This window comes from Nesoenas mayeri (assembly GCF_963082525.1).
Source record: "Nesoenas mayeri genome assembly, chromosome: 1".
Lineage (NCBI taxonomy): Eukaryota > Metazoa > Chordata > Aves > Columbiformes > Columbidae > Nesoenas > Nesoenas mayeri.
Genome location: NC_137541.1, coordinates 7,173,106 through 7,200,050, shown reverse-complemented (window position 1 = coordinate 7,200,050; position 26,945 = coordinate 7,173,106). Strand labels below are relative to the sequence as shown.

Genomic DNA, 26,945 nt, shown 5'->3' with positions numbered 1-26,945 from the left:
CTTTAAAGGCAATAAATATGATAATTTCCACACTAAATGTAATTGAGTTGTAATGAGACACAGAACATGCCCAACTTTGGTTCATATGTTACTTATGCAGAGGAAAGGAACATATGACCAGGTTTTCAGCATATATTGGTACTCGTTGTGTGGTGCAAATACAGTTTTGCATTCTTTTAAGCAAAGGTTTAAACTTCGTTTCACCTACTGCCACTTATTCCATCTGTGTTGTTGAAGAGCTGTCATGTCCTTTGTGGCGTATTTTTAAATACAAGTAGTAATCCAATTTTAAGAAAATACTGTTAATAAAAAAATGTATTGACTACTTACTACTTGAATGTATTGGCAATATTATAATATTGATTGCTTATTATTTAGCTGTACTTTTTCAAATCTAGTCTCTATTTTACTAGGAAAAAGCAATAGGATTTTTTGGCTATTTCTTGAAGGCCAGTGACAGTTGTAATTTCAACAAGTAACCTTTGCCAGCATATCTGCCCATTGGGGAAGCGAAGATCAGGATTGCTCAGTACTTGAATTCTCTGAAGGAACGTCAGCTTTCTAAGCAACCATAAAGTTTGCTTTTAAAAAACCCATAATTTGCCTTCTGGAAAGATTTCCTGTAAGCACAGATCTGTGTCTTACAAAAGAAAATGCGATTTAATTTTGATGATGGCGTTAAGCTTCATGTACTGCTGGATGTCAGTGTAGATTGGGTGGCTTCAGTGGCTGTTGTCAGGTTAGTAGGCATAGTACATCAACTAGTAAAGGATAAAAACCAGATTGTTATAATTGTGTTGGGGAATATATAGTGCTCAAAAACCTGAAATCAAACTGCTCAGTGTCTTCCAGTCCTTTGTAAGTTTAGGAATAAAGGTGGATCCAATACATGAAGGAGCAGGAGGAACAGTGAACTGCTTGAACACCACCAAAGGCTGAGCAATATGAAATGAGTCAGTTTGCTTCTCACCTTGCAGCAGGGGTGTAACTGTAACTACACCTACGCTTATCCAGTCCTAAAATTACATTTGGCCCTTTGAAGACCATGGTGAGGCAGATACAGCCCCCAGTGAACATGAGTTTGACACCCCTGCCTTGCAGGAAGGAAATGATTTATCAGCTTCCAAATAAAGCAGATGTAGTCCTTAGCCATAGTTTCTTTTTCCCTTTGAATAATTGTGTAAATAGATGTGTGCTGCTTCTGCTGTATGCTGGAAAAAATGCCAAAGCTTGATGTCCTCACCAATAAATGGGTGCAATATAACTGGCAAATGTTGGTGACAAGCAGAAGGGAGCCAGAATGAGGAGAACAAAGTGTAACTTCTGGAGATCATAAGTGAAAGCTTTAAAGAAGCAGTCAGGCTTTCCATTAGAGGAAATTTGGGACAAGCATTGCTGTTGGAATCAAAGAGTCATAGAATGTACTGAGTTGGAAGGGACCCGCAAGGATCATTGAGTCCAACTCCTGTCCCTGCACAGGACAACCCCACAGTTCACACCATGTGTCTGAGGCTGTTGTCCAGTCTCTTCTTGAACACTGTCAGGCCTGGGGCTGTGACACCTCCCTGGGGAGCCTGTTCCAGTGTCCAGCACCCTCTGGGTGAAGAACCTTTTCCTAACGTCCATCCTAAACCTCCCCTGGCACATCTTCCTGCCATTCCCTTGAGTTCTCTCACTGATCGCCAGAGAGAAGAATTAGGGGCCTGTTGCCCAAACACTGGTGCCTGTGTACTTGATGGGACACACTGAGGTTCTCTCTGCGTTCCCCTGAAGAAAATTCAGTGAAACATGCAGGGATGGTGCTAAATCTGTAACAGATGGCTTAAAAGGGCACCTTGGCACAACTCCTTGCCTGAATATCTGAGAAATATGTATGTAAGTTTTATTAAAGAAATATTGAGTTTGAGCATATAAATGTATTAATAGTGTCATACGATGGAAAACTGTAATTTCTGATTTTCCATTCCGTGGCGCAGATGGTTGATATGTAAAATCCCTGAAGTTCGTTATGTTGCCATGAACTAAATAGTGAGGAAAAAACAACATGCCTGGGGTTATTTTTATAGCACTCTGTGCCTGAAAACTATTTCAAACCTTTTTAAAGCTTTGTTTTATCTAGACTTCATTGCTTTTTAATAATCAAAACAACTCTAGAATCTTGTACAAACTTGTAATTTATTAAAGCTGATTTACCTCATTAATTTGAAATCATAATCGCATTTGGGGTATTGAAGTGCATTATGTTGTTGAACATTGGGAGCAGCATCATCTTCCTTTCATGGTGCCCCCTTTGCATTTCTATCCGTGTTTGAGGTGGTTTCTGCTAAGGGAACCATACCAAAGAAACTTAATTCAGTTTTACACGCAGTCTGCTGCACCTTCTCTGGATCAAACCAGATTTATCTAAACTTTAACTCCACTGCTGTAGTAAACCCGGCTGTATCTGCACTGTATTGATGTCTAGCGCTTACCCACACATCCGTTTTTTCTTGCTTGTCAACCTTCCTGTTGTCATATCCTTATGTTTACTCCGCCTCCTGGCAGCTCAAATTGCGGCTCTGCTACTACAACAGTGTCCTCTCCTGTTTTCTGATAAATCAATCTTGGGCAACTTCTCAGCTGACATCATGCAGTATTTCCTCAGCATTCATCAGTATTCTAATCCCTCTCTACAAATCCTGTAAATAGTTCAGGCTTTTGTTTTAAACCAGTAGCGTATGTTCCGGCTTTCTTTGACTATCTGAATGTTAGTGGAATTGGCAACTAGCAGCTTTTACCACTTTGTTCACTCTTTCAGTTGACAGGTTGTGGGATATTATTTTAACTTTATTTAATACCTGTTTTGGTGGAGATTTGGGAACACTCTAAACTCAGCAGTTCGGATAACATCCAATAACTGTATTTTACTCTGAACAGTATTCAAGACACGCACCAAGGTCATATTTCCCATATTTCCCTTTGATACTCTTGTTTTGGCATTTCTCCATCCAAGTAGTCTCTCCAAAGCTGATTTTTCCGAGTGTTTAGCTGCAGTTCTTTGTCCACAAGGGAGAGAATCTGAACAGTGTTATTTGAATTCTCCACAGGTGCAGATGCTGAGCAGGATGCTGCTATCAAACTTGCCCAAGAACGAGCAGAGATAGTTGCCAAGTATGACAGAGTAAGTGAGCCTGATAATGAGTTTGAAGACATTTTATAATTAATCTTAGTAATATGTCTGTTTAAAAATGAATAATGGTTCCCACTAGCTTTTGTTTAAAATACTCTATGTTGTACTAATCTGATGGTTTCATGATACATTTGCCTCTGAGTGAATTAAATTTGCCTTCCAAAGGGGAATATTCTGGATAATGACTCAATCAACTCATTTTTCAGGTGTATGGTGAGTTGCTTTGGGGCTATTTCAAAGTAGTGTAGTGTATTAGAAGTAATGAAACTTGGATCTTCAAGGATGCTCAGTATATCTCTGGGATCAGGAGGTTTCTTTTTTGTTTTTAAATGTATTTTTTGGTTATGGTTAGGACAGAAACATTTAAATTATTACAGAGAAGATGAGGGGGGAAAAAAAGGCAGAAGATGAGTGAGCTGCATAGATTGTCAGGTTGTACTGTACTTGTTCCCTTGGACTTGGCACTGGTGAGGCTGCACTGAGAATCATGGGGTCAGTTTTGGGCCCCTCACTATAGGAAAGACCTTGAGGTGCTGGAGCGAGTTCAGAGAAGGGAACGGAGCTTGGGAAGGGTCTGGAGTACAAGTGTGATGGGAGCGGCTGAGGGACCTAGGGGGTTCAGCTGGAGAACAGGAGCTGAGGGGAGACCTTCTGATCTCTGAACTGCCTGAAAGGAGGTTGGAGTGAGGGGAATATCAGTTTCTTATCCCAAGTAGCAAGTGATAGGACAAGAGGAAATGGCCTCAAGTTGTGCCAGGGGAAGTTTAGGTTGGGCATGAGGAAAAATTTCTTCATGGAAAGTGTTGTCAGGTGTTGGAACAGGCTGCCCAGGGCAGTGGTGGAGTCACCATCCCTGGAATGGTTTAAAAGACATGTAAATGTGGTGCTTAGGGACAGGGTTTTAGTGATGGATTTGGCAGTGTGTAGGTTAACGGTTGGACTTGATGATCTTTAAGGTCTTTTCCAACCTCAAGGCTTCTGTGGTTGCTGTGAGGAACTAAAGAAATACCCTGATTGTAGCTTTTTTCTTCAACCACTTGACAAGTAAAAGCCTGCCATAGAGTAAGCCTAGAATACCTACACCATATTCACATATTCTTCTAACACTTCATAAGTCTTTAGAAGTGTTGTCAGAGTGCTAAGCAATAGACTTGTTTGTAGAGTTCCTGAAACATTCTACATACTAGACTTTGTTGGTTTGCACAGTGTGCACTGAAGTGAGTGGCTGTGTTTACTTTTTAATCAGTAAATCACACCCAGTAACCTGTGCATAGCCCATACTGGAAAAAAATGGAGCTGAAATATGCTTAAATATACTTAAATTTCTGCAAGTCTTGTGAAAATTGGTTGGTCAGTATAGGTCTAGTGTTCTCCTCCCCTTCCTCTGCCCTACCACCAGTGTGTCGCAAAGATTATGCTTTGAGTTGTTGAGTTGTTCTGTGTCTTACCTTATTGTGACATAAATCTTAATTTGGCTCTTTCTTTGTTTCTTTTAGGGACGGGAAGGCGCACAGATTGAACCATGGGAAGATGCTGATTATCGTCTTTACAAAGTCACGGATAGATTTGGGTTTCTACAGTAAGTAGCAAGCTTGAAAAGGAAATAATACTAAGACTTCTCTAGTATTACTATTTATACATTTTATTATATCGCCTCTTTGGTGAAAGTATTATGCCTTCTAATACATCTGCTGAAACCTGCTGTTTAAGATTTGGGTAATCTTTCTCTGTGCTTTTTAATTCCATTTTTAGTTCTGTAACTTGATCCTACGTAGAGAGTCAAATATTTTTGAATATTTTATTTGGGAATGAAAATTAATAGGCTACCAAAAAATTATTTTGAACTTCATTAAATTGCACGTAGATTTTAGTTTTAAGTAATAGTGAACTTGAAGTACTTGGAAGGTTTTTAAACAATTTTATTCTAATGTTCATCTTTAAAAAAGAACCCAACACATTTGAGGTTACATAGTAGTTGTATATGAACAATTGTGTATTCCAATCCTTCAGAGATAAATCTCATTTAATTTCAGTGTTAACGGTTGGACTCAATGATCTTAAAGGTCTTTTCCAACCAAAATGATTCTATAGTTTTATGATTCTTATATTTAATAACCTTAACTGAAGTCTCTACTGATTTGGGACCTAACATTGCATCATAAAGTCAAGTCAGAAAATACCAGAATCCAGTCAGGTACTTTCTTTGTAACAAATAATCTGCGTCTTTTTGTTAAATAGAGATGAGAATATTAAATTGTATTAGGACTTCCGTGGTTGGCAGATGGAAATATCCATCTTGCAGAAACTGAGCACGGGCTGACTGGCGACTTTTGATGATATTCCGTCAAGACTCTGCCATTCTTGGGGTTGGCATTTGCATTTGAAAACATTAAGTGCAATCCAGATAAATCAACAATGAACGGAAAACTCAGTAGTAACTACATAATCCTAAAGCGTTGTAATGGCTGGGAGGGGGTGTTTTGGTTTTTGGGGGGATTTTATCCTGCTTTCTACATCTATTCTGTAATGTTGTTTTTATAAGTTGTCAATTAAACCAGTGACCTCCACCTGTAGACTTGCCTTGGCTTCATCTGGGTGAGTTAATTTGGTGTATGACCTGCAAACAGCTCTATTTTACACAGAGAGGTCTTTGTGTTGATAAACTACAGCTGCCACACCACGTGTCTGCTATTGTAGCTGCTGGTTTAGGCATTCTTAATGGAGAATGGATGTCAGAATGATTTCTTGTGCAAAAATAATTGAAGTCACTGCTAAGTTCACTTCTGACTTCAATGGGAATTGAATCACTCGCATTCAGATTTTCAGGTGGCTTATTGATTTTTGGTATCCTTATGAACTCCTAAACTTTTCCTGTTACTTGTGTTGATATTTACCTGTTTATTAGCCATGGAAGAATGTTATTCATGTCTGCTGCGATTGCTGCTGCAATCAGTTCTCAGGAGTCTTGGATTTGGTGTCTCTGATGCTGTAGTATATTTGAGATGCAGTTATGGAGGTGCTGCTTGGCAAATCACTGTGTGCCAGTTTCTGTGCTTCTGTAGCTGTAACTTAAAGCTACTTTAAGGCACCTTTACATCACACTGGTTATTCTTGTGGTGTAGATGGACCTTAGTAACGAGGCCAAGCTTCCTTTCCAGTCATGTCATTAGTCACGAAGGCAATGCCTGTGTGGAATTTGTTTTCTGCATACTAAACTTCAAGGGATGAAATCTGAAATATTTATAACACATGAGTGCTGCACAAATTAACAATGTATGTAAATACTCTGTCTCTTCACTAATTGCGTGATATTTGTTGCTTATATGCTAATGATGTCTCGTTATAAGGCAGATTTCACCTGAGAGTGCCATCAAGGCTGCCTCATGAGTTGTTTTTTTTTAAAGAAAATTCATTGCAAGTGACATTTTTATTTTCATGAGAAATAAAATCTCTCTTAATAGGAGAAATATAATTAGGATAAGCATAGCAACTATCTTTCCCTGAAAAAACAATGTATATTGCACTACAGATTTTAACTATGGTCAAGCCTACCTATGGTCTGCAGTACTGAGCCTGTGCAATCTACCGTTTCTGAAAGAAACTTCTATTCCTACAAGAATTTGAAATTAAGCAGTATAGTCCAAAAGCCTCAAACAGTCCCTGAGATCCATAATTCCCCGTGACCCATCTAACAGGTGTTTACAGTGTGAATTAGCACATCAGGCCAATACACACTGAAAACTGACAGTCTAGGGACAGTACCAAACTTACTGTACTGACCTGTACTCTTGTTTACACTGACATGTTGAAGTAATAAGTAGCTGAAAAATGCCTTTTGTATCAGCAGGATGGTGGATTTGGGGAACCTGACAGAAAATTAGGGCTTGTTTGCTGGACAGAATCCAGTGCAGGGCAGCAAAGGTGATCAAGGGAGTGAAGCATCTCCCTTATGAGGAAAGGCTGAGGGAGCTGGGGCTCTTTAGCTTGGAGAAGAGGAGACTGAGGGGTGACCTCGTTAATGTTGACAGATATATAAAGGGTGAGTGTCAGGAGGATGGAGCCAGGCTCTTCTCAGTGACAACCAATGATAGAACAAGGGGTAATGGGTACAAACTGGAACACAAAAGGTTCCACTTAAATTTGAGAAGAAACTTCTTCTCAGTGAGGGTGACAGACACTGGAACAGGCTGCCCAGGGAGGTTGTGGAGTCTCCTACTCTGGAGACATTCAAACCCACCTGGACACCTTTCTGTGTAACCTCATCTGGGTGTTCCTGCACCGGCAGGGGGATTGGACTGGATGATCTTCCGAGGTCCCTTCCAATCCCTGACATTCTGTGATTCTGTGAAGTACAATCGATCTTGTTTACTATCGGTAGTTTCTAAACTTCTCTTTCTCCTTGACTGTGTCGTGTCTGCAGCTTTCCTTGGCTCTGCAAATGTGTATCCAGAGTTCAGCTGAGTTGCTGATAGGGCAGAAAAGATAATGTCAGTGGGATGAAGCACTCAAGCTGCTTGTGTAACGTGGCACCAAGACGATGGTAGAAAGTAAAGATTAGAGACTCTTTCATCAGAGTTTATAAATATGTCAAGGGTGGATGTCAAGACACTGGGACCAGACTCCTTTCAGTGGTGTGTAGTGATAAGATGAGGAGCAACAGGCACAGAATCAGCACAGGAGGTTCCATCTGAATATGAGGAGACATGTCTTTCCTTTGAGGTGCCAGAGCCTGGACCAGGCTGCCCAGAGAGGCTGTGGAGTCTCCTTCTCTGGAGACATTCAAACCCACCTGGACACCTTCCTGTGTGATCTGCTCTGGTGAACCTGCTTTAGCAGGTGGGTTGGACTGGAAGATTTCCAGAAGTCCCTTCCAACCCAGCCATCCTGTGATTCTGTGATGTCCCAATATCCTTATTTGTGTGTCAAACTGGGAATTAGGAAGCTTGGAGAACCTAGAGACACACTTTTGTTGTCTTCCTGCCGTATCAATTGAAGTAGGTAAAACTAGATTTAGATTTTCTTCTAGGAACATACTTAGAAGCAGAGGGAAGGTGTCTTTTTGTGTAACTGTAGAAATTGCTAATGAATGGAAAGGGATACAACATTTTCCTTTAGGTGAAGTATCTCACCTTAAGGCCAACCTTTATTTAAGACTCAGAGTTGGGCATCGTTGCTCCATTCTCATTGTTGTAGTATTTACTGTTTACAATAGTTAGGACCATCTTCAGCTGACACTGTCTTGAATTTTCAATAGCTGCTGTCTTAAGAACACAATTCAATTTGTTTACTCTAGTACTGTTTTTTGTTTTGCAATTCTACAAATCAATATGGAATTTCTAGTTGACTTTGGATATTAAGATGAAATTGTGGTGGATAGATTATTAAAATAGCCATTAAAAAAATCCAAGTTAATACGTAATGAATTTCAGGAACAAAAACGTAACTTCAGTGAGAGTACCGGGACATTATAATAATGAGACTTGTTTGAAATGAGCAAAGGGAATGAGAAGTAGGTGTTCAGCAAACACGCTAAGCTGCAAAATAACCGCATGGGGAACTGATGGGCCCTGTCTCTTGAGATGTTTAACACCAGATTGTACAAAGCAAAATGCACCGACAATGAGTATTATCAGTGAGAGTGACTAAATTGTAACAGTTTTCGGTAGAGGAGCTTATAAATTGTATACAAGAGGTGTCATGAGTTAGAGTTAAAATCTCATTATAGGCTAAAATGTAGAAATTTACTTTACCAATGACTGTTGTTGTGGGACTGTAAGGAAGTGGTGGTTGTCATGGTTTATTTAAGTCCCTTTGGAGATGTCTCTCCCGTGGCATGACGTGCCACCTTCTGAGAGCGCATCTCCAGCCGTGTCCCCAACAACATCTCCTTCCACGTGGCTCTTCTGCTTCTCACCACATCTCCTTCATTTCTCCTGCCTCAAGGAGCTGTTGTTCTCTTAAAAATATGCTTTTAGTAGAGAGACATCAGGGATTTCTTCAACTGGCTGAAGTTTTGGTGCATGATGGTTTGGTTATAGTGGTTTCAAAGTTGGCTGGAGCAGGTCATGGCCCCTTCCCCTGCAGGTCACCCTTGGTTACTGAAGCCCTACCAGTTCTGCCCAGCGCAGAAGTTCAGATTACGAAGTTGTTGAAGGGTTTGGAGGGGAAGCCGTATGAGGAGTGGCTCAAATCGCTTGTTTGTTCAGCCTGGAGAAGAGAAGACTGAGGAGAGACCTCATGGCGGCTACAGCTTCATCACAAGGGACAGGGCTGAGCTCTTCTCTTTGATGATCAACGACAGGACCCGAGGGAATGTCAGGAAGATGTGCCAGGGGAGGTTCAGGTTGGACATTAGGAAAAGGTTCTTCACCCAGAGGGTGCTGGACACTGGAACAGGCTCCCCAGGGAGGTGTCACGGCTCCAAGCCTGACAGTGTTCAAGAAGAGACTGGACAACACCCTCAGACACATGGTGTGAACTGTGGGGTTGTCCTGTGCAGGGACAGGAGTTGGACTCAGTGATCCTTGTGGGTCCCTTCCAATGCAGGACATTCTGTGATTCTACACATAGTGGTGGGTCAAGCACTGGAAACTCAATGGCACAACGAAGGTACCTGAGATGTAGGCCAAGGGAGCCTGTGTTTCCTGGATGTGTTGGTAGCAGGACACTATAAACATGACTGCAGTCACTCGGTTGTCTGTCTTACAACCCGACTGTGGTTTTGCTTCCTTCTGTAAGATTTAGGATGTATTTGAAGAGAGATGCTTTCAGTGCAAGGGGAAAAAAAAGCCATTTAAGGGTCCAGAGGTCTCAAACGACTCTGAGGACAAAGATCAGTTCTGAGAGTGATGCTTTGGATGCTGATGTGTCTTCTCATAGCTGAGATTATGCCACACTTGTTCCATCTGGACCCAGCTGACACCTCTGCTTTCCGGTGCAGTATTTCCAACCCTGTTACATTAATCTCAATTTACAAAGCAATACAAGAAAGGTGAAGTAGTATTGGTTCACCTCTACCATTTCATACACTATTAATTCTATTAGCATTGTTCATCTTGATTAATATAGATTTGTTTCTATCAAGTCCTGTTGATCGTCTTCAATCTCAACTGGTATACATGTAGTGCATATTGAAGCTTTAATCTTTCCTTATATAATGTGTGGATAGGAGAAGCCCATGTCAGGTAGCTCATCTTACTCATGAATCTTGAGAGAACAGACCAGTGTATTTCTTATAGGTACACTCAGTACCTATAATCCTAAAAATATGTTTAAAAAAAAAAAAAGGCAGCATTCCTACCCCCAAAAAAACTTCAGGCATGGTCCTTATTCTGTAAATTTTCCAGTAAAAATCGTGCTGATTTCACATTATAGTGCAGTAAGGCTGATGTGAAAAACATACCATTCATTTTTAAAAGGAACATTTTCTCCTCCAGCAAATCTAGCGCCAGTGTTTGTATATACAGTCTACCAGTGTTTTGTTAAGATCAAATATTCTGTTCTAGAAAACTCACGCTTGAAATTGTATCGTGACAGACGGTTCGAACAACTACAGGTATACACAACAAAGTCAAGCAGATCATCTCAGGGGAGCAGATAAGCTGTAGTTTATAATAGATGACTTTTTCAATCAAGTGGTTTAGGAATTGGGGAAATGCCTCAGATTTCCTCCCAGACAGTCATTGCAATGACTACTTGAGCTGGTTTTGGAAATGAAAAAGATGGAATGTGCTTGGTATTAATAAAAAAATAAGGGGTGTGTTTGGTGTGTGGTTTGGTTTGGTTTTGTTTTTTCCTTGGATCTGTTGCCTCTTTTAGGTCAACATTGTGTCAAGCTACATTTGGTTTTTTATTTTCCCTCCTCTTTCTCCAGATTTAATTGAAAGTTCCATTAAAACAAAACCCACAACAGACAAAAAAAATCAACTACCAAAAAACCAGACAAGTAAAAACCAGAAATAAAACCCCTACCCCAGAAAACCCAACTTCAAACACCCGTCTCCCCAGCAAAAAAGCTGTTCCTTTTTGTCTTATCTTGGAGCCTGGCTAAATTCTCAAGTAAATGTTCTTAATCTTTTCCCTGTGGACTGTTCTCTCGTCGAAACTTTACTTTGTAGATACTTCTATTTGCGATTTTTCTAGCAGCAGACATTGATAAGGGAATAACTTCAGGGGAAACAAAACCTAAAGGAATTTGAGCGTCCCGAAGCTCATAGCAGACATTCCAGTGATGCCTTGGGATCTGGGTTTCCCCCTCCTTGAATTCTTTGGTTGATTTGTTACTACTTTGGCATGGTTAAAAAAAAGCTATTCTAACTAATCTGTTGTTCCTTGGGTGGTGGCAAGTCCTCTACTGCTCCTAGGAATGTTTTAAAAGATATTTAATTTATTTTTTAAGCTTACAGTGTAAATAATAATGTCTATATTACTTCGTATATTTAGAACTGGCAATTATATGAATGATTTTTGTTGTTAAAAATTGTTAAATGTCTTCACAGAATCACAGAATGTCAGGGATTGGAAGGGACCTCGAAAGCTCATCCAGTCCAATCCCCCTGCCGGAGCAGGAACACCTAGATGAGGTTACACAGGAAGGTGTCCAGGCGGGTTTGAATGTCTCCAGAGTAGGAGACTCCACAACCTCCCTGGGCAGCCTGTTCCAGGCTCTGTCACCCTCACTGAGAAGAAGTTTCTTCTCATATTTAAGTGGAACTTCCAGTGTTCCAGTTTGAACCCATTACCCCTTGTCCTATCATTGGTTGTCACCGAGAAGAGCCTGGCTCCATCCTTGTGACGTCCCTTTATGTATCTGTAAACATTAATGAGGTCACCCCTCAGTCTCCTCTTCTCCAAACTAAAGAGCCCCAGCTCCCTCAGCCTTTCCTCACATGGGAGATGCTCCACTCCCTTCAGCATCTTTGTTGCCCTGCGCTGGACTCTCTCCAGCAGTTCCCTGTCCTTCTGGAACTGAGGGGCCCAGAACTGGACACAATATTCCAGGTGTGGTCTTACCAGGGCAGAGCAGAGGGGCAGGAGAACCTCTCTCGACCTACTGACCACCCCCCTTCTAATCCACCCCAGGATGCCATTGACCTTCCTGTCCACAAGGGCCCAGTGCTGGCGCATGGTCATCCTGCTGTCCACCAGGACCCTCACTCAGGTCCCTTTCCCCTACACTGCACTCTAATAGGTCATTCCCCAACTTATACTGGAACCTGGAGTTGTTCCTACCCAGATATAAGACTCCACACTTGCCCTTGTTATATTTCATTAAATTTCCCCCCCGAAACTCTCCAGCCTGTCCAGGTCTCTGATGGCAGCACAGCCCCTGGCGTGTCAGCCACTCCTCCCAGCTTGGTGTCATCAGCAAACTTGCTGATAGTAAAAGCAACAAATCCAAATGACAGTCAATGTTTTGTAAATAAACAAGAATTTAAGCTTCACCTGAAGAAGTGAAACACATATTTAAAGATACATTTTTGCGAATGTATTCTTGTGTTTATTTTTTGCAAAACTCTCCATCTAACTACAAGGACAAAATTACTTTATTCCTTCCCTTTATTCCTGCCTTGTGTAGTGGCTGGATGGTCACAGGAACATCGGTTGATGAGGGTTTGTGAAGCAGCCTGAACTTTGTACATGTTATTAAAGATAGGGTAGAAGCTGAAGGCAGCATTTTGCAGCTCTGAAAGTCAATTGAATGTTTAAAGAGCTGATCCTATGTTGGGATTTTAGCACCAGAGCAAAAGGCAGAGAGCAGGGTAAGCAAAACCACCTCAGCGTCTTCCTAGGATTGGACAGAAAACTAAAATTTGAGCAAATCTAAACAGGTAGAAGATATTTTCTTTTGCTTGGGTCTCCACTCCAAAACGCCCCTGTTTAATATTCTGAAATTTCTGCATTTCTTTGTACTGAAATCTCCAAGTCATTGAACGATGTTCCTTCTTGAGAGTGAGACGTCAGTCAAGATCATTCATTTGATACCTGTTGGAACCGGTGATTTCAGTCCTTCAGTAGACAGTGACCCAGCAAATTATTCAAAAAGAATAAAATACATTCCTCACCTTTCCTTTTTCGCTAGCAATTAGGATTTACATTATCTGGTCTATTACTAGCCATACTTGTGTGTATTTTCTTGTTTGATTCCTTTATTTATCCCTCTCTATACATCACCCAGCTGTGTGGGAGCTGTTGAGCTCTCTTTTAAAAGAAAACTTTTTAAGACCACAATTGTGCTTTTCTAAGTAAGAAGAAAATAACATTGCTGTTTGGAAATTGATACGGGCAAAATTTTACTTTTCTACCTTGGAAAACAGATTATGACTAATGAACACTGACTAATATATTGGTAAAGCATTATAATTGTTCAGGTCTTCATAGATACGAAGTAGAAATGATAAGGTCAGGTCCGGCTCTGAACCGTGTCCCTAAAACTAATCTGCACATCTTTTATCTTGTAGCAATAACTGGTATTGTCAGGTTTTGTGATCTGACTTGGGTGATTCAGCTTAAACACGTTTTTCTTTTACAATTTGTCCAACAAATGGAAACTTGGATGTATGTGCAGTGTAGCAGATGTTCTTGTGTTGATAAATATCCAGGGATCAGTGAAACTCTCTTAAAAACTCGGGTTAGATTCTTGTACTACTGTTACAGTAGCTCCGCGCTGATTTTGATGGAATTGCACCAATTTCCAGCAGCTGAGAATCTGACTCATGTTCCTATTTGTTATCCCATGGGTCTCCTAAAGCAGCCAACATGCTTTTGGAATAGTTTGCTAATACTGGAGATTATTGCATTGCCAGAGACGCTTTTCCAATAGCAGAGTTCATTATTCTTTCTTTTGCTAAGATACAGGCCTACCAGCTCTTCTCCATCAAACTTCTTTCTCGTTCTGTTCCTTGGTGATTTATACATGAAAATAGTCCTTGTCTCTCAAATATTCTTTGTGCATTCCTTAATATTTTATTCTCTGAGGTGCCTGTGGAAGCAAATACCCAAGAACAGTAACTCTTATTCATGACACGTTTCTGAGTGTTCTTGACAGCAATAGAAGTTATGCTGAGGTGCTGTCGAGGGTTTAGATTGTGGGGTGATAATAAAACCCTGGCAGATGTATTGTTAACCTCCTCTCCTCCCCCCATTTCCCCCTTTTGCCACTCCCTTTCCCCCCTTCCCACTCAGGACAGGCGATCGGGAGGGAAAGAAGGATAGAGAGAAGAGAATTAGAAAAATTAGAAATGTTTTACTAATGCTACTAATAAGAATAGAGAAAATAATACAAAATATACAAAACCAATCTTAAAAGTCCCAGCAACTGCGGAGCCGGCACCCGAAGTCCTGGACTGGACTCTGCAGCCAACCGGAGCTGGATTCAGTCTCTCACTAGGCGTCAGTTTGCAGGGACGACTAGCAAGGTCCTCTCCTAATGTCGGCCATAAGCAGAAAAAGAAGGGAAAAGGGAAAAAAGGCAAAGGAAGGACGAGATCCTCGTGATCTCCCACTTTTATATGAAGTATTCACGTGAATGGAATGTTATACACAGTTGGTCAGTTTCTTGGTCACCTGTTTCTCGTTGCACCTCTCGCGAGATGTCAATCTGTCCTTATCAATAACTTCGCATTCCATTGCTATGTTTACCAAAACATCTATCTGGTTCTCCAGGAAAATGCAGCTAATATGAAGCTTTAGCTGACAGGCAAATTCACTAAAAGATAAACTTGTTTTTTAACAAATCCAGGACAGGTGCCAAAAGTTTTACATAATAGAAATAGGCTGTAATTCGGTACTAAACAAAGAAATATTAAAAAAATAGAATATTTCTGTAATATTTCTGTAATTTGTAATAAAAAGTCTGCATGTGAAAGCTTAAGCAAAGAGCCCCAAGGTTACTTAGGAGAGTTGCAGTTATTGTTCTTAGTAACATGCAGCCGCTAGCCATAGTTTTCCAGGCACAGTAAGTATTGCCAAACATGAGTAATAATATGATGACGTGCTAAAAGGGCAATGAAATATTTATTCTCAGCAGTTTAATTATAAATGTCAATCTGTCATTCATTAGGGGCTTGCTGTCATATTCCTTTCCCCATCTTTTCTTCTGGGTTTTGTGAGACAGGATCAGACCTACTGGTCAGGAGAGCAGCTTAACCCTTCAAATTCAGATCTCAGGTATTAGAGAGGAGTTGCTTCTCTTATTTCCCCTTTTTACTAAATATATGAACATGAATTTTGACTGTGTGGAATTTTTGATGTGGCGTTATAAAGATTCACTATGAAAACTCCACTCCAGTCTTGCGTTGCGTGCGATGGGTCCTGCTCTCTAATATGTGACATGCTTCCCTGAACTGATTGTGCTCTGAAGTATTCATTGCTATCTGATGTGCTGAGGAACTGCTGGTAAAAACCAAAAACAACCACCAAAAAAACCAAAACCAACGACAAAACACAAAAAAAACCCCAAAACTAAACAAAACAAGCCAACAACAAAACCAAATCAAACAACCCCAAACAAACACAAAGCCACAAACACCACCCCCCGCCCCCAAGAGAAAAAACCCCCAACAAAAACCCAACAAAACCCCTCAAAGTTTCAGCTCTATGTAACGTTCTTCCCTTTTTGTGCCCTAATGCACACTGAGGATGATGTTGTTGTTATTTAATGAGAGAAATGGAAGTTTTCTTGGGTTAGTAATTGACATTCAGTTGAGATTTAGAATGCCTTTTATTTTAATTTTATTTTGGTCTGTTCTTCTAGCGTTTTCCATTTTCCATGCGCGCATTTGCAGGAACTGCTTCTAAAAGAGTCTTTTAATTACATTTCCATCTGACAAGTCTGGGTTGAAAACACAGCAACAACAAGTAAATAATAAACATTCCTGAAGTGGGTTTGCAGGTTTTACTACTTTCCAGTTATGTGACTTCTGATAAATTGAAATGAATCTCTGCTTACTGTGAAATTGTGAAATGGTAGAGCTGAATTTCAGAGGCCAAGGGGAACAGGCAGTTTTATGCAGAAGAGCACATTGGACTTGCTGTAGGGTTTACTTAGTCGTGATCCATTCTGACTTCCTTAGTTTACAGCTCTGCTTCCATGATGGACAACGAACTTTGATCTCTGCATTTGTCTCCAATTACCGTGGTGCTTTGATTGTCATCCTTTTTTTTGCATTGATGCATTAGAACTTATTTCATAAAGCAAGAGATGTCCGTGGCGATTTGCAGTAATCTCTGCCTTAAATCAGTGTCTTATCTTGCAATATCACATGGTGAGAAATGTTGCTTTAGAAGGCATGTTAGTTGCTTTGAGGAACTCTTCAATGCTTTTTGCTGTTCACTTCTCCTCACTCTTGCTATTTAAACAGGTCTTTTTCTTTTGCCAGCCCAATGGCAAAGTTGATCATTTATTCCAGAGCTGTTTCGTGATAATTGTCTAAACCAGACCTTGCGGAAGGGAGATAAACCAGAGATTTTCTCCCTGGTGATCACCTGTGAGCTTCACAATCATATAGGATGTTACAGGATTTTCACACCTCTTGTGTTCTTGGTGGTAGAACTTGACCAGGATAAGAGGGAAGCACCTTCCTTCTGATTTGGTGAGGTCATTGTCCCAGACAGCCTTCATTTAGGACCCTGTAAAGCTAAGGAGGCTGTTTGAACCCAGAATCAACTCATTTTATGCAAGGCTTGAAGTCATTTATTCATATTTTGGACCTGTTTGAATAGAAGCTGCCAGCCACCTGTAATTCAAATACCAGCTGAAGAACTCACCTCCTGGGTTGGTATTTATCACCACAAAAGGAGGGTAGCAGGATTTCAGGTGCATCTTTCATAGAATCATAGAATCAATTCAGTTGGAAGAGACCCTCAGGATCATCGAGTACAACCATAACCCAACTCTAGGACTAAACCATGTCCCTAAGAACCTCGTCTAAATGCCTTTTAAACCCCTCCAGGGATGGTGACTCCACCACTTCCCTGGGCAGCCTGACAACCCTTTCCATGAAGAAATTTTCCCTATATCCAATCTAAACCTTCCCTGATACAACCTGAGGCCATTTCTTCTTGTCCTGTCACTTGCTACTTAGGAAAAGTTTGTTGTCTAGTTAATTTTGGCTTCCATTGGAAAATAAGCAGTCTAAAAGTTACCAATAAATGTTCTGATACTATTTGCTATCATTCAGAATGGTATGGGTTTTTCTTCCCTAAAATTATGTTATGATTGTACCCATTTCTTTAGCTTATTCTTAGGACTAGAATTGAAATTTGAATATTAAATGCGTTCTTTCAGCTGAGTTGGTCCAGGCTGTCACTTCAACAATCCTCTGCAGATACAGAAAGAAATGAGGCAAATGCAATCCCACAGATTTGATTGCAAACACAAAACTGAGCTGCAGGATAATTCTGCCAACTAAGGACAACTAGTGTGGTTTTTGTTAACAGCAGCTGCTACTTGGTTTGAGTAGAAGATCCCCCGCTGTGTACTAGGAATTCATGAACTATTTATGAAAAGAGCTGTTAGGTAGCAGAAGCGAAAAAATGATTGAATATGGTAATATATTGCTTTATGTATGTTGTATAAATTAAGTCATATGTGTTGTTTTGAGTTACTCTATAAGCCTTGAATGTAGGGATTTAACATAATCATTATTACCACATATATTTCCTTCTGTATTAAGCATTTATAGAAGATTAAAGTAACTAAATATAGGGAGAGGCCAGAGTCTGTCACTGACACTGATTATTTAGAATGCTCAAAGGGATCTTGGGGATGGTTTTTAGAAGTGCAAAGATGCTGCTGCTCTCAATTCAAGTGAAAGACCCACCAAAATGGAATTTTAGACGGCAGAAGATTGTTCCATAAAAGAAACAAGTGTAGGTACATAAAGCACTGAGCTTCAGCTGGAACGCTACCATCTTAGTTAATTTATGTTGGAATACGCTTTGCATAGCACATGGATTTTAATACATATGAAGCTGCCAACATATATGTCCTGGATCACTATTAATATATAGTGTAAGTGGTCTGTAAGGTAGCTGATTTAAAGCAGTATTTATAACCTATATATATATATGCTTATTGAAAAAATCCTAGGTGTTTTAGATATTTATATACTAAATGTGAATTAGAAGGCAAAGAGATCCATTCTTTTTCATTTGCCTTCTAGCCTCTTGAGAATTCTAAGGTAGCTTAGAATAATGTTTATCATTTTTTAAAAAGAACACTTGGAATATGATTCTGAAAAGACGTTTTTAACCTCGGTGTTTATATTCAAATAAAGCGACATCAGAAATCACTGGAAATGCTGCTACGTTGGATTAATCAGATTGTAGATTTTCTCAAAGGTTTTCTGATTCCAAGCTGGGAAAACTTCAGTTTGCTTATAGAACATGTCTTTTCCCGAAGACACAAGAGAGCATGTATTTTAGCATATGGCAGTGAAAATACAGGTATCTTTTTTTGCTGTGAAATTCTCCATCACTTTCTATATTGGCAATAAAGCCTTAACAGTGAAGTTATTTCCTCCCAAGCTGGAAAGCTCTTTACTAAAAACTCAACGCAGAGGATCACAGTGTCAGGGATTGGTAGGGACCTCGAAAGCTCATCCAGTCCAATCCCCCTGACGGAGCAGGAACACCCAGATGAGGTTACACAGGAAGGTGTCCAGGCGGGTTTGAATGTCTGCAGAGTAGGAGACTCCACAACCTCCCTGGGCAGCCTGTTCCAGTGTCTGTCACCCTCACTGAGAAGAAGTTTCTTCTCAAATTTAAGTAGAACCTCTTGTGTTCCAGTTTGAACCCATTACCCCTTGTCCTATCATTGATTGTCACCGAGAAGAGCCTGGCTCCATCCCTGTGACACTCACCCTTTATATATCTGTAAACATTAATGAGGTCACCCCTCAGTCTCCTCTTCTCCAAACTAAAGAGCCCCAGCTCCCTCAGCCTTTCCTCACACGGGAGATGCTCCACTCCCTTAATCATCTTTGTTGCCCTGCGCTGGACTCTCTCCAGCAGTTCCCTGTCCTTCTGGAACTGAGGGGCCACAACTGGACACAATATTCCAGATGTGGTCTCACCAGGGCAGAGTAGAGGGGCAGGAGAACCTCTCTGACCTACTGACCACCCTCTTCTAATACACCCCAGGTACCATTGGCCTTCCTGGCCACAAGGGCCCAGTGCTGGCTCATGGTCATCCTCCTGTCCACCAGGACCCTCAGGTCCCTTTCCCCTACACTGCTCTCTAATAGGTCATTCCCCAACTTATACTGGAACCTGGCGTTGTTCCTACTCAGGCACAAGACTCTATACTTGCCTTTGTTATATTTCATTAATTTTTTCCCTACCCAACTCTCCAGCCTGTCCAGGTCTCTGATGGCAGCACAGCCTTTGGCGTGTCAGCCACTCCTCCCAGCTTGGTGTCATCACTATGAGATGTAATTGAATTTGATAAATCTTTTGACTTTTATCTTGTCTTGTCTCTGTTACTTGAGACGTTCTGGGCAGGAGCTCCATGTTCATTGTGCTGTGCATATTGGCAGCAACATCCACTGAATCCACAAATCATAATTGTAACTAAAACCTAGTCACAAAATCACATGTGAGCCAGTCTCTTGCCAGCAATAAATTATTTCTTGCAGCATATTTCCTGTTAATTATATTGGGGAATATCACATTGGCTTATCCCATATGTTAATTAATTGCTTGGCTTATGAATTTTAACAAAACTTCTGAAAGCTGTTTTTTAATCTGCTGTAGTCACCACCCCCATACTGTGCTGAGGTTATTCAGGGAAAACTCCAAGTGGATGATTATATAGTAATAGAGCTCCAATTATTTCGATAGATACACATAGTCAAAATTGTGAGTTATATATGAAAAAATGTGTAGTGGAAAGAAGGAAATGATCCACATAATTTTATCTGTGGAAAATCCATCATTTAGTTTAAAAAATAGCTTTCTTACTTTTTCCTTTGTATTTTCAGAAATTTTTTCTATGTATTATTAGTTTTGAGAATGACACCATTGCCTCTAAGTTCCTTTCCAAGGCTGGAAGATGAACGCAATCATTCACAATCAGAATTTCTCTGAAAATTAACTTGTTTGGACTAAGGGATTGGAGTTCAACGCTAAGTTGTGCTTCAGATTTGTGCTGTAAAAAGTATAATGACTTAATCATAGGTCTAAAGAAAGGCTTGGCATTGAAATATTGGTTTATTTCTGCTTGTAATGTTTGAGGGTTCTTTTTCAGTGGACTTTAGAAAATGTCTAATAAATTACACAGCCTAAAAACTGTTCGTACTTGGGAAGACATACTTTTTCTTAATACATTTGAGTACTGAAATGTTGTTGCAATTTGTTACTCAACAATCTGAGTTTTATATTGTACAGCAAAACATTTGTTTGTACTCAAGCTTTTCTTGTTCCGATATCTATCACCTGAATCCTTCCCTTCCTTCTCATGTCTTAGCTGTGCACGATCACACCTTAGAAATCTATTTCATGACACTTTTGCTATTGAATTTTGTGCCTTGTCATGTTTTTGCGGATGTTTCTGCAAGAAACTTTTCCTACCTTGTATTTAATATGTGACACCAAATATGATTTCCAAATACTTTTCACTGAAAATGTGCAGTGATACAAGGTGATGCTGTTGCACTTAGTACTTGGAGGAGAGCATGGGAAAATAATTGTGAAATAGCTTGAGAAGTTATTATATGTAGGGATTGTACCACAGGTTTTGTGTGGTTTCGGGTTTTTTATTACTCATGTTATAGTGAGTTCAATAATATAGGATTATTGAACATAATTGACTTTTTAAAATTAAATAATGGCATGCAAATATCACAAATATTCCTGCAATATGTTTTAGGATGAAGGACCCCAAAGTTCTTCACAGTGCACTGGCTAATTCTCTCTGGGGTAAGAAAGGCTACAGCACATTGAGAGGGTTTTTAAGCAAGTGGCGTGTTATGAAATAGAAGTTATGAGAAATGAAAATACAGTTTATGAAGAAACTTTGAAGGTAACATCAGGCAAGCAAGCTTCGTGGTAAAGGTATTTAGTCTGTTATGGTCAATTTCTGCCACTTGTTTTTCCAATGAAAAAATTGAGTGCCAGGGTTTGAGTGCTGAGTTTGCTGATGACACCAAGCTGGGAGGAGTGGCTGATATGCCAGAGGCTGTGCTGCCATACAGAGACCTGGACAGGCTGGAGAGTTGGGCGGGGAATAACCTAATGAAATTTAATAAGGGAAAGTGTAGAGTCCTGCATCTGGGCAGGAACAACCCCAGGTTCCAGTATCGGTTGGGAAATTACATATTAGAGAGCAGTGTAGGGGAAAGGGACCTGGGGGTCCTGGTGGACAGCAGGATGACCATGAGCCAGCACTGGGCCCTTGTGGCCAGGAAGGCCAATGGCATCCTGGGGTGGATTAGAAGGGGGGTGGTTAGTAGGTCAGAGAGGTTCTCCTGCCCCTCTACTCTGCCCTGGTGAGACCACATCTGGAATATTGTGTCCAGTTGTGGCCCCTCAGTTCCAGCAGGACAGGGAACTGCTGGAGAGAGTCCAGCGCAGGGCAACAAAGATGCTGAAGGGAGTGGAGCATCTCCCGTGTGAGGAAAGGCTGAGGGAGCTGGGGCTCTTGAGCTTGGAGAAGAGGAGACTGAGGGGTGACCTCATTAATGTTGACAGATATATAAAGGGTGAGTGTCACAGGGATGGAGCCAGGCTCTTCTCGGTGACAACCAATGATAGGACAAGGGGTCATGGGTTCAAACTGGAACACAAGAGGTTCCACTTAAATTTGAGAAGAAACTTCTTCTCAGTGAGGGTGGCAGAGCCTGGAACAGGCTGCCCAGAGGGGTTGTGGAGTCTCCTACTCTGCAGACATTCAAACCCACCTGGACACGTTCCTGTGTAACCTCATCTGGGTGTTCCTGCTCCGGCAGGGGGATTGGATTGGATGAGGTTTTGAGGTCCCTTCCAATCCCTGACATTCTGTGATTCTGTGGTTTATACAACTTGGAACTGTGAAGAGTTGAGCTGAACCTTTGAAATTTACAGTTCTGGGACTATCAAGGTATCAAGGCTGCTGATTATTGCACTGAACATCTTCCATCCTCAACTGAAGCTGCAAATGATAAAGGATCCTTTAAATTTTTTTATATTTATTTTAGCTAAATTAGAAGCAGGAAATGCTGTGATTTGAGCCAGCAGGGAACATATTCAGGATTTCAGTACAAATGTAGGAAAAGAATAAATTTGATTGAGTAATATGAGAAAGCCTTTCCTTGTGTTTATATTGAACAAATATATCAAGGGGCAGTTTAAAGAAGACTGATTGAAACAGCGGCAGTGGGTAGGTGACTGTAAGCTTGTTAAGTCTGAGACTTTTTGAGGTCATTTAAACCACCACTGTTACTTGAAGAAGCTGATCACAACACATAGCTTAATGGTTAAAACCATAGATCTGCATGGTTAATGTTCTGAAGTGTCAGATATTGATGCATTTAAGACTAATATTTCTTTTAAGTTACCTTGAAAAATTCATGAAAACCTGTGTTAGCTGTTGTGGTGGATTTAAAGAAGTAAATCCATTTATCACTTATAATTTAATATATAGAAGCATTTTCAAGCAAGGCCTTATTCTTCAAAGCGAAATCCTGTTTCTCTGAATTTATAGGCCAGAAGGTGGTAATAGTCCAGATTGAAAGATTAGGAAGATAACTTTGGGCTGGTGCTGCAGGTCAGCACCAGTGAGGACCACAGGTGGAGGTCCTGAGTTCCAGTCAAACCTTGGAATCTGGTGCTTCCTCCCATTGCAACGTCTTTGAGAAGCCTTCTGGTAGGAAACACAGCATGTCTTCGTGTGGTCATGGAATCGTTTTGGTTGGAAGAGACCCTCAAGATGATCGGCTCCAACCATTAACCCAACACTGGCACTAAACCATGTCCCTAAGAACTTCATCTATGTCTCTTTTAAACCCCTCCAGGGATGGTGCCTTCACCACTTCCCTGAGCAGCCTGTTCCAGTGCTTGCAGTCGCTGCTCCTTGTTGGATTTATGATTTGGTCTCAGCATTTTGCAGCTCCCAAACCTGTAGACATCATCTTCAGAGCTTTCTGTTGATGCTGGAACACCAGACCGGCTTGGCGGAGCCCTTGAGGTTCCAGTGTGGGCTGTGGAGGTGGGAGGCTGGAGTCTTTCTGCCTGGGGCAAAGGCAGATACCAGATGTAATGATTCTTTATTCAGGTCTGATTAAACAGGTGGGTTTACCTAGTTTGGATCTTTCTTTGTCGAGGACAATGGTGTTAAGATTTCGTTTCTGCTAAGTGAGCCCTTACCTACGTGACTTCAGTTAAAAGCTGTCTGTGACTTCTCTTTTGGATATCAAGTATTGTATGGTTCCAAGCTAATTACATTAATCGGTCCTGTTCTTCTTCTCTGTATCCCCTAAACGAATACTGAGCTATTAAAGGAAAGTAGTCATCTTAGGGCAGGATGTGGCTATATTAAGTTAATATCGTTTACTACTTCATATTATTACTTGGTGGAGTACACAGATAAAAACATTGAAAAATACAAGTATAAATAGGCTGGGGATGATGGGAGAAGATTCAACATTAAAAGAAATAACGAAGGTATAACAAAATTAGAATGGTTAGGCTGGGGAGCAAGGGGAGATTAATCCTTATAAAGGAAAAAAAAAGGTACAGTAAAATTACATTGATTAATAGGCATTAATTGATTTTTGTCTCTGATTCCACCCAATCCTTTTTATAAAAAAAGTCCTATAGGGTGCTTCTGCATAGAAAACACATACGCTAAATAGAAATGTATTTATTTAAAATACCTTCAGGGGTTTGAGAGAGTTTGCCCACCGTGCCTTTCCCTTGGTGCTTGTGGGCTAGATTTAAATATTATGTATGTGAGGACATGGGCGTAGTTAGTGCAGTGTGGTTAACTGAGAGGAACATCTCCAGGAGCTCCTCGGCTCCAGCCCAGTGAGTTTCTGAGCAGCCTGGGGCGATTTGCTTGGGTTCTGCTCTATTCTCCTGGCGCTTGGCTGCTGGCAGCATCTCGGGGAATAAAAATCTGAGGCTGGCTTAAAACATAGAGGTGTGTGGTATTAGTACATGGTTCTGTAGCTAAAGAAATAATCATAGAGTAGTTTGTGTTGGAAGGGACCTTCAAAGCCCATCCAGTGCCACCCCTACCGTGAGCAGGGACATCTTCACCCAGCTCAGGTTGCTCAGAGCCCCGTCCAGCGTGGCCTGGGATGTCTCCTAGGTGGTCATCCACCACCTCTCTGGGCAACCTGGGCCAGGGTTTCACCAGCCTCAGTGTAAAAATATTCCTTATATCCAGCCCGATTCTCTCCTTCTTTAGTTTAAAACCATCACCCCTTGTCCTGCCATAACAGACTTTGCTATAAATTCTGTCCCCGTCTTTCTTATCGGCCTCTTTTAAGCACTGGAAGGCCACAATAAGGTCTCCCCAGAGCCTTCTCTTCTCCAGCTGAACACCCCAACTCTCTCAGCCTGTCAGATGGGGAATGTGGCCATACATTTGCTCTTGGATTCATTTAGTGGGATTTAGCATGGTGTTTGCTTCCCATGGCAAAGGCGCTTTGTTTCATGCTCGGTACATCCAGCCATGCCTTCTGTTTACACACCCATGGGAGCTGGTAAAATAACCAAAGAGCAATTGCTTAATAAGTCATTGCAATTCATTCTTACATTGTGATAAAATAAGGGACTCTACATGATACTATGTTTTTTATAGCAGTTGCAACCTCAGTAGCCTATTTCTAGTGTGCTAGACATGTTAGTTGGGGTTTTTTTCAGTGTTCTTCTTCAAGAAAACTTTTAGATACTTGGAAAGTGCTTCTAAATGAATACATTATAATCTTTGCAATGCTGTTCAGAAGAAATACTCTTTTGGCTTTTAAATGAGTTTTTAGGTTGTGTACTGGAAACTTTGACTGTATGTGCGTGTCCATCAAAACGGCGTTGATTGGGGCAAACTTTTCCATTAGGCGAAGTAATTCAAACATATTGTGTTACTCGAATATAACTTCTGGATCTGAAGCAGCATCTTTTAAATGGAATAAATGAAGTCAATTATAATTCAAGCATTTAGCATCGGACTGTTCTTATATCAGCTGCTGCAACAATTACTTTCGTAGCCTTCCCAAGTGTTCTTTTTTTGCCCTTACACAGATTTGATACTGGTCTAAAACACTGGGTTTTCACGTCCTCACTGTAGACAGCTATAATGGTATGGGTAGGAATTATTTCATAATATCGAGGCTCAGTAGGAAATGTATTTTTTTAAAGGATTTCACATTGTGCATCCTTTCTGGTCTCTTAAACAGGGTTTTGTTGGGTGTTATTTGTCTGATCTCTAGAGCAGGAACAGAGGGTCTTGCTACTTACAGCTGAGCTGCTGTGTTTTCTGAAGCTACAGATGATGCAGGGAAAGGAAGGCAGGCTCATTTGGCATCAAAGTGGCCCAGTTACTTTTGATAAGAAAAACACAAGTTTCTTTGATAAGAAAAACAGAAGTTGGAGCCCGCAGAATGAAAGTAAAACAATACGAAGTCTGAAAATGTATCTGTTCAAAGGCTGCTTTTTAAGCTTTTAATTAATAACCTGCCTTTTTAGAGTTAGTGTAAGAAGTGAAAAGATTGTGGTTTTTAATATTAATTAGATACCTACTTCTAAAACTGATGGTTGTTGTTTTTCTACCACCTCCTGCCTGTTAATCACAGTGAGTTTTGCAGAGTTGTCAGAAAACAGAAGTTAAGTCTCCTAAGTCAAGCAGAGTCTCAGTCCCTTTCACAAGGCACAGTAGTAAAAAAGGAAAAGCCTTTTCAGGGTTATTTCAGCTAGCAGTAGTATGATCTAATAAACAAAACAAACATTCCACTTAAGTTTCAGTTCAGTAGTGCAGCACAGTGTTCTTTTAGTAAAGATAAAATAAACTTTCTGTTAAATCCTTGTCTGCTGAAGCTATGCGGTTACTTTGATTTAGAAGGCTTAAGGCTGAAATAATTGTAGTTCTGTGCTTGAAATGTTGTAAGTCTGTGTTGGAAAAATAAATTCCAAGGGTTCCTGTATGTCATTGTCTTAATTCTCTAAAGTTCAGAATACTCGTTTACTCACTACTATGTATTGCTGCTGTGCGTGATTGCTCGTAAGAACCTATACAGAAATGATTTTGTGCCAAGATTAACCAAGAGTAATATGAACTTTGTCTTTGTTTTCAGTCCAGAGGAGCTTCCTGTCCATGATGCAGCGATAGAAAAGGTAAGTCATAGAGTCATAGAATGGTTTGGGTTGGAAGGGACCTTCAAAGCTCATTCAGTGCCACCCCCGCTATAAGCAGGGACATCTTCACCCAGATCAGGTTGTTTAGAGCCCCATCCAGCCTGGCCTGGGATGTCTCCAGGGATGGTTCATCCACCACCTCTCTGGGCAACCTGGGACAGGCTCTCACCACCCTCAGTGTAAAAAATTTCTTCCTCGTGTCCAACCTGAATCTCCCTTTTTTTTTTTTAGTTCAAAGCTATTACCCCCAGCATCTTCCAGTTTTTTGACTAGCAAGTAAACACTTACAGATTTGTGTCTTTTTGAATATAAATCATTGGGAAATAATGAGTAGAAGCATTTTAGTGTTTTGCATTCCCAAAGGAATATATCCTAAGTCCCCTAAGGGCTGTGTGAACTCACCCACGTATCCTTTGGGGCCCACGTGATCTTACATTTACTAGTT

The 26,945-nt window shown here is 40.7% G+C and overlaps 1 protein-coding gene across 2 annotated transcripts in view; it reads left to right on the top strand.

The window, feature by feature from the left end:
* The window catches only part of USP6NL (USP6 N-terminal like), a 130,348-nt gene that overhangs the window by 53,838 nt on the left and 49,565 nt on the right, over window positions 1–26,945 (top strand). For both annotated transcript variants that reach the window (XM_080351779.1, XM_080351780.1), the window contains exons 3-5: window positions 3,087–3,160; window positions 4,666–4,748; window positions 26,440–26,479. In XM_080351779.1, coding sequence (XP_080207905.1) covers window positions 3,087–3,160; window positions 4,666–4,748; window positions 26,440–26,479 — 197 coding nt within the window. The remainder of the gene's footprint in view (window positions 1–3,086; window positions 3,161–4,665; window positions 4,749–26,439; window positions 26,480–26,945) is intronic.